This window comes from Staurois parvus, unplaced genomic scaffold, assembly GCF_062004578.1.
Source record: "Staurois parvus isolate SC_StPar_1 unplaced genomic scaffold, SC_StPar_1.0 ptg000519l, whole genome shotgun sequence".
Lineage (NCBI taxonomy): Eukaryota > Metazoa > Chordata > Amphibia > Anura > Ranidae > Staurois > Staurois parvus.
The window spans coordinates 385,235-393,784 of record NW_028318315.1 but is presented as its reverse complement, the minus strand read 5'-3'; the positions used below and the strand labels follow the sequence as shown (position 1 = coordinate 393,784).

General features: G+C 43.4%; 1 protein-coding gene across 1 annotated transcript; it reads left to right on the top strand.

The window, feature by feature from the left end:
* Positions 1 to 1,163: 1,163 nt before the first annotated feature.
* Positions 1,164 to 7,487, top strand: LOC149451793 (uncharacterized). The gene has a single exon (XM_089690138.1). It carries the CDS (start codon positions 1,621 to 1,623, stop codon positions 5,554 to 5,556), a length of 3,936 nt encoding a protein of 1,311 aa, XP_089546264.1. The 5' UTR covers positions 1,164 to 1,620; the 3' UTR covers positions 5,557 to 7,487.
* Positions 7,488 to 8,550: the final 1,063 nt, after the last annotated feature.

Sequence of the window (8,550 nt, the reverse complement as noted above, 5' to 3'; positions counted from 1 at the left end):
CATGAAAAACAACAGATTTTCGAAATCATTAGTGGCACCATCGGATTACAGAATAAACTATGTTTTAGATTTTCGATCAAAAAATCATTTGGAATTCGACCCATGTATGGCCTGCTTTAATCAGCCCCAGAACCTTTGTAATTAATATGTGTTCGGGTTTAAAGGGAGGAGGTAGTGTTCCTGCTCACTATTTAGAGTCGGCTCTAAAATATGGTACCAGGACAATGCAGCTGCAGGCATCATCCTGGTATAACAGCTCAAATCTAGCAACGTATGCGTACGTCGCTACAAAAAAAAAGGGCCCCTGCAGCTTTAGGTCATAATGTACTAGTCTGCACCGCATACTAATACTTTATGACAAACTTACCTTTACAAGGAGCCCTTCAGAGAAGTGCTGTCACGGCTCCCCGGCAGTGCCATCTTCACTGGTCTTCCTTCTGGGTTCACAGGCCAGGGCCGTGATGACGTCACTCCCAAGCATGCGTGGAGCCCTCAGCTACGGCATGGAGCACTGACGGTGCGGCATGATATGCCATCACTTCAGAGTGCACGTTCCAGTGACGTCACCAGCTGCATGTTATGTGAACATATAATAACACAAGTTCTAAAGTGGAATTTACTTCCACTTGAAGCTGAAGTGGTTATAGATGGGTCATCTCCACTCCCACCAAGAACATACTGATTATCTGCACACCAGGAAGACACACTGATTAGACTTTTTAAAGACTCTGCATTCGGCATTACATGTGAATGTTGGACAGATTGTTACGAATGATCGTTTGCTGTTCATATTAAGCTATTTGTGTAGAGTCCTGTGTGAGTCCTCCATGATTTGTTTGGTGTTTTCCTTTTATGTTGCTTTCAAAGGATTTAGGCTGTTTTCAATCTAGCACAGCATTTGTCAACCTTTTTTAATATGGAGGAACTCTTGAAATAACTTTCCAGGTCTCAGGGAACCCCTGCTAATTGTGCTGCCACGCAGCTTTACTGTTTAGCTGTTGTTATTTACATGTTATGTTATAATGTTATTTGGTATCATCCACACACCCCTGCTGTTTCTGACTAGTTGGTTGCTTCCACCTTCATTTCCTGGTGTAACACCATTTTAGTTTAGTGGTTATCAAGATGCTGTAGAATGAGGAGGCTATGTACATTACTGGAAATTTACCTATGAAAACACCTTTATGTTCACACCTTTGTTACCTTGAAGTATAAAGAAGCATTGGAAAATACCTCTGAAGTTGTTATTCATTGAGTAAACTATCTGTTAAGGCGATCATTCAACTTGCTGCACACATTCTGACAGACTGGGTCTAAATGAATCTCGCCACAAGTACAACCGATGCCAAGACAGAACAGTAAATTTCCAATAAATCTCAATGAGAATCCATCACACAGCCATCTCTGCAGCTTCAGAACTGTGAGTAACCATTCTCCTGTATGAAGAACAGTAATCTTGTCTGTGCACTGAGTGGAGCATCCAGTGTGAGCCAGGCTGCTGCTCTAGCTGCCTCATTGCAATAGACATTCAGCTCCCCAGCTCAGCCTGCTTGCAAATAAAAGTAACTACAGATTTCTGCAGATTTCCAACAAGACATTAAAACTACAGCACTTGTCATTATGTCTGACAGAGATCCCACTTATGAGTCACCTGCATGTAATCAAGATAAAACAGACACCATGCTGCATTCTGCCCGTCCTGTTAGAGCCCCTCATCCATCTTTGAAGGCAAGGGAGGCTTATGATGCAAGTAAGGAAGAGACATACAGTAACCTGACTGCATTATGGGAGAAAACTTTAAGTTGTATAACAGCCAGTAATGAAACTAGCAACAATTCTGAGCAATTGAACACTGTCCTCTCAAGGGTTAAGAAGGCATTTGAGAATTATAAAAGACTTTCTGAAAAGTACTCTTCCCTTTTGTCACATTCCAATGTAGAGGAAGCTTCAATAGAATTAAAGAACTTTATTGCTACTGACAAGCAGAGACATACCACTTATCTTGAAGCAAAGACACAGATAGAGGGTAGATTAGCACAACTACATGAAACTACATCCTGTATATCTGCTTCTTCCAGACACTCAGGAAAATCAAATGGATCTGCCCGCTCATATCATAAATCATCTTCTAAGTCATTGCGGTCCTGCTCTGTAAGGTCAACATTGAGCGACCAAATACTCAAAGCTCGCCAAAAGGTTGCAGTAGCCCAGGTTCAAGCCACCTGTTCTGAAAGAGAAGCAGCCTTCAAGGCAGAAGCTAAATGCAAGGAAGCAGAAGCTAAATGCAAGGAAGCAGCCTTCAAGGCAGAAGCTAAACGAATACAAGCAGAATCAGAGGCCCAGCTAGAAATCCTTCAGAAAAATAGAGAAAAGGAAGTAGCCTTAGCGGAATTATCCGTCTTGGAACAAGCCCTTTTAGAAGAAGAAGGAGCATATTGTCCCAGCTTGGCTGCTTGTCAAGACCCTGTTGAAAGGACCCTACAGTTTGTCTTAACCCAGAACCACGACGATACAGTTCCACCTACAGTTGGAGATTCTTCCCATAATCATCCAGCAAGTCAATCAGAAGGCAACATGTCGTCAAAGCAAGCTGATCAACCAGACGCACCTTCCAACAGAGACACTCCACAACTACCACGTGCCACAAAATTAAGTGTACCAACCTATCCAGCTCATGTGCCACCACAAACATATGTGAATAGAGATTACAAGGGCACAACAGAAGACTACAGAGTGAACTCTATACCTCCTGTAATACAGTTAACTACAACTTCAAACGCACAGAGATCTTCAGACACCAGACCCTTACCTGGATTGAACCCATCTGCAATACCTTTCTCTCCACCTATCAGCCAACATCAGATACCAACCATGATTCAAGATGGTGCACCATCAGTATCACCTGTGGATGTAAAAACTGAAAGGGTTGATATTGCAGAGTTCAGCAAGTACATGATTTGGCGAGAGTTAATTACTACTGGACTGTCTAGATTCGACGATCACCCAGAGAACTATAGGAGTTGGAGATCTACATTTAAGGTGGTAACCAAGAACTTGGATATTGAACCTCAAGCAGAACTTGATTTACTAATAAGGTGGTTGGGGCGTCAATCTTCAGAACAAGTAAAGAGACTTAAATCTGTCTACATTTATAACTTTGAAGCAGGCCTCAATGCTGCCTGGGAACGTCTGGAACAAGACTATGGGAGCCCCGAAGTCATTGAATCTGCCTTATTCCAGAGACTAAAGGACTTTCCTAAGATTTCTGTTAAGGACAATCATAGGCTTAGAGAGTTAGGTGACCTCCTTCATGAACTTGAAATTGCTAAGTCAGATCCTAGTTTGCCAGGTCTTAGCTATTTAGACACTGCTCAGGGTGTAAATCCTATTGTAGCAAAGTTGCCTAGTCATCTCCAGGGAAAGTGGACTAGTGTAGGATCAAAGTATAAATATGAACACCATGTTTCTTTTCCCCCCTTTTCCTATTTTGCAGAGTTCATCAGGAAGATTGCAAGAACCAAGAATGACCCAAGCTTCCTGTATCCAGATACAACCATCTTTCCTTCAACTACTTCAAAGGGTATTGCCACCAACAGTAAATTCAGGGACTTAAGGCATCCTATTGCCGTGAGGAAGACCGCTATCACGTCCAACGTCTTGGCTACAGACACTAAATTACAACATACCAAGGCAAGCAAGCTTGATCAACAGTGTCCCATTCATAATGCACCACATTCTCTCTCCAAATGTCGTGCATTTAAGGACAAGCCTATTGAAGAACGCAAGACATTTCTCAAAGAACATAATATCTGTTTCAAGTGTTGTGCATCCTCCGATCATTTCGCTAGAGACTGTAAGATCGCCATCAGATGTTCCCTGTGTAACAGTGCCAAGCATGTGGACGCTCTTCATTCAGACTTGTTCAAAAGGAAACCTTCACCCGGCAGCAACCCCAAGACCACCTCAGATGATGGCGGGGAGAGAACCGAGCTACATGCCGACCCCGTAACCACAAGATGTACAGAGGTGTGTGGAGAAGGGCTTCATAGCAAGTCTTGCAGCAAGATATGTCTTGTAAGGGTTTTTCCTGAAGGATGTCCACAAAATGCCATAAAAATGTATGCCATACTCGACGATCAGAGCAATCGCTCGTTGGCAAGTACAGAATTCTTTGACTTATTCAACATTCGTGGAGAGGCCTGGTCCTATACCTTGCAGACATGCGCAGGAAGGGTCAATACTTCTGGAAGAAGAGCCCATGGCTTCATAGTGGCATCAGAATATGAGAACATAGAGTTTCCTCTTCCTACTCTAATCGAATGTGATCAATTACCGAACAACAGAGAAGAGATCCCCACACCTGAGGTTGCACATCATCACCCTCATTTGAGCCACATTGCTAAATGCATTCCTACACTTAGCAAGGATGCGAAGATCTTGATTCTTCTAGGGAGAGACATTCCTAGAGTTCATAAAATAAGAGAGTTATGCAACGGTCCAGATGATGCTCCTTATGCCCAGAAACTTGATCTTGGATGGGTGATAATAGGAGAAGTTTGTTTAGATCGATCTCACAAGCTCTTGGATGTAGCTTCTTACAAAACTAATGTGGAGGGATCATATACCTATCGATCGATGAAATGTCGATTGCACTATTATGTGAAGGAAAGACTTGATTTCAGTCCTGAAGTTCCATATCAAGTACTCCAAGGCATTACTTGCAAGCTCACTTCTCACAAGGATCTTGGTGATGCAGTGTACCAGACTACTTGTGATGACAACAAGATTGCTCCTTCGGTCGAAGACAAGGAGTTCATCAAGATTATTTATGAAGAGTTCTTCAAGGACAACTCCAACAGTTGGGTAGCTCCATTACCCTTTCGTGTACCAAGGCTTACTCTCCCTAACAATCGAGAACAAGCTTTAGCCAGATTTGCTGCACTTAGGAGAGACTCCTTGAAAGTATTGGAAGAACTTAATATCCCACGCTGCTATTCACCTACTTCAACTTCAAGAAGTCAGAGGAAAGAGATTCATATCTTTTGTGATGCGTCCACCGAGGCTATAGCGGCCGTGGCTTATCTCAAAATCATAGATCCCTCCGGGAGATCCCATGTCGGGTTTCTTCTAGGAAGAGCCAAGTTAGCTCCAAAACCGGCTCACACTATTCCAAGATTAGAATTGTGTGGAGCAACCCTAGCTGTCGAAGTTGCAGAATTCCTGCAAAATGAAATGGACACTGAAATTGATCAGGTTAAGTACTATACTGACAGCAAGGTCGTACTTGGCTACATATGCAACAGTGTAAGAAGGTTCTATGTGTACGTGGCTAACAGGGTAGAACGAATAAGAAAAGTCAGTAGACCTGAACAATGGAACTATGTCCCGACTGGTTTGAATCCCGCCGACATTGCCACGAGGTCAGTGCCAGCAGTTGTCCTCACGCAAACCATTTGGTTTACAGGACCCAAGTTTTTAACAGATCAGTCTTCTACAAACTCAGAAGAAGATATCGAACATTTGCTCAAGAAGAAATTTGGAGGTAAGACGTTTTGAACGTTTCTCTTCTTGGAAAAGATTGGTGAAGACTATAGCAAGATTGAGTCATATTGCACAGATTTTCCGCAAGTCCAACCAGACATTGTCTTGTCATGGATGGCACACCTGCAAGGAGTCACCCAATGCGTTAGAGTATGAAAAGGCAGAGTTATTCATCATACGTCGTGTGCAAGAAGAAGTCTTTGCAGAAGAGATTAAGTGTTTGAGAGGCAATAGACCAGTCTCAAAGGGTAGCCCACTGTTCAAACTGAACCCAATAATCGACAATGAAGACATGCTTAGAGTTGGGGGACGACTGAATAAGTCAAGCCTGCTAAGAAGGGAACAGAACAGAACCCTTTGATAGTACCAAGAAACCACCATTTGGCAACCTTGATTATCCGGCATTACCATGAGAGAGTCAGACATCAAGGAAGACACTACACCGAAGGTGCCATCAGAGTTGCAGGGTTCTGGATAATTGGAGTGAAAAGACAAATAGCCACGATTATTCATAACTGTGTCAAATGTCAGAAGTTAAGAGGTAGACAGCAGTATCAACAGATGGCTGACCTACCTGCAGACAGACTGAGTGAAGATGCACCCTTTACATATGTTGGAATCGATGTGTTTGGACCATGGATAGTAATGGCCAGAAGAACTCGTGGTGGTGAAGTCAACAGCAAAAGATGGGCTGTAATGTTCACTTGTTTAAGTGTAAGAGCTGTACATATCGAAGTGATTGAGTCAATGGACACTTCAAGTTTTATCAACGCTCTAAGGAGATTTATTGCTCTAAGAGGTCCTGTGAAGTTGTTGAGATCAGATTGTGGAACTAATTTCATTGGTGCTTGCAGAGAGTTACAGATAGACCAACAACAAGTTGGAAATTATTTGAGTGATCAAGGCTGCGTATGGAAATTCAACCCACCACACTCTTCGCACATGGGCGGAGCATGGGAACGCATGATTGGGATGGCAAGGCGCATACTGGACTCAATGTTGCTTGACGTAAGTTCTTCACGCCTTACCCATGAGGTGCTCACCACATTCCTTGCTGAGGTCGCAGCAATAATCAACTCAAGACCATTGACTGCCGTATCTACAGACCCAGAATTTCTGACTATCTTAACTCCAGCTACATTATTGAGCAGGAAGATTGGACAGATTCAAGCGCCAAAAGGTATTTTCGATGAAAAGGACGTATATAAACGTCAGTGGAGATACGCTCAATACCTTGCAGATCGTTTCTGGGACAGATGGAGGAAGGAATACCTCACTCTTCTCCAAGGACGTAAAAAGTGGCAAACCCAGAAGCCCAACTTAAAGGAAGGGGACCTAGTCCTGCTAAAAGACCAGCAAACTCACCGGATCCAGTGGCCAGTTGGACTTATTACAAAAGCAATTGCCAGTGATGATGGAAGAGTCCGAAGTGTGGAAGTCAGGATCGTTAAGGACGGAGACTCAAAAACCTTTCTCAGACCAGTCACTGAGATTGTCCTAATTATGCCTGCTTCTAGTAATTCTGATTCAGTGTTATGTGAGGGAGTCACTTAAGACCTCTAATATAGCTAACTTGCAGATTTGAGAAGGTTAGATAGTATTTTACTGTATGCAATGTTAATAGTATTTTATAAGGAAGAAAATAATTGTGTAGTGGTATCTCTCGATACCAGACGGGGAGTGTGCTGCCACGCAGCTTTACTGTTTAGCTGTTGTTATTTACATGTTATGTTATAATGTTATTTGGTATCATCCACACACCCCTGCTGTTTCTGACTAGTTGGTTGCTTCCACCTTCATTTCCTGGTGTAACACCATTTTAGTTTAGTGGTTATCAAGATGCTGTAGAGTGAGGAGGCTATGTACATTACTGGAAATTTACCTATGAAAACACCTTTATGTTCACACCTTTGTTACCTTGAAGTATAAAGAAGCATTGGAAAATACCTCTGAAGTTGTTATTCATTGAGTAAACTATCTGTTAAGGCGATCATTCAACTTGCTGCACACATTCTGACAGACTGGGTCTAAATGATTCTCGCCACAAGTACAACCGATGCCAAGACAGAACACTAATATTTACCATAGCCATAACTCACGGTACTTAAGCGTGATGGTCACTGGGATGAACATCCCTTACATAGGTGGTCAGTGGGAAGAATGCCCCCCCTTACAGGTAGCTAAGAAGACCATTGCTGTTAGTGGTTTCTATTCTGCGGGGCAGAAAATGCAGATTGCTGAAGGAACCTATAGAACTCTCTGGAGGAACCTTAGGAATCCATAGAAACCAGGGATAGTACAGGCAGTAGGCACAGACATGGTCAGCACAGCCAAACTATTGGTCCAGGCAGCAGGCAGTAACATGGTCCATAAACAGTCCTTGGAGAGTACAGGCAGTAGGCAGAGACATGGCCAGCACAGCCAAAGTATTGGTCCAGGCAGCAGGAAGGAACATGGTCCATAAACTATTCGGAGTCAGTACAGGCAGTAGGCAGAGACATGGTCAGCACAGCCAAAGTATTGGTCCAGGCAGCAGGAAGGAACATGGTCCATAAATTATTCAGAGTCAGTACAGGTAGTAGGCAGAGACATGGTCAGCACAGCCAAAGTATTGGTCCAGGCAGCAGGCAGGAACATGGTCCATGAAATATCCAGAGTCAGTACAGGCAGTAGGCAGAGACATGGTCAGCACAGCCAAAGTATTGGTACAGGCAGCAGGAAGGAACATGGTCCATAAACTATTCGGAGTCAATACAGGCAGTAGGCAGAGACATGGTCAGCACAGCCAAAGTATTGGTCCAGGCAGCAGGAAGGAACATGGTCCATAAACTATTTGGAGTCAGTACAGGCAGTAGGCAGAGACATGGTCAGCATAGCCAAAGTATTGGTCCAGGTAGTAGGCAGGAACATGGTCCATAAAGTATCCAGAGTCAGTACAGGCAGTAGGCAGAGTCATGGTCAGCACAGCCAAAGTATTGGTCCAAGCAGCAGGCAGGAACATGGTCCATG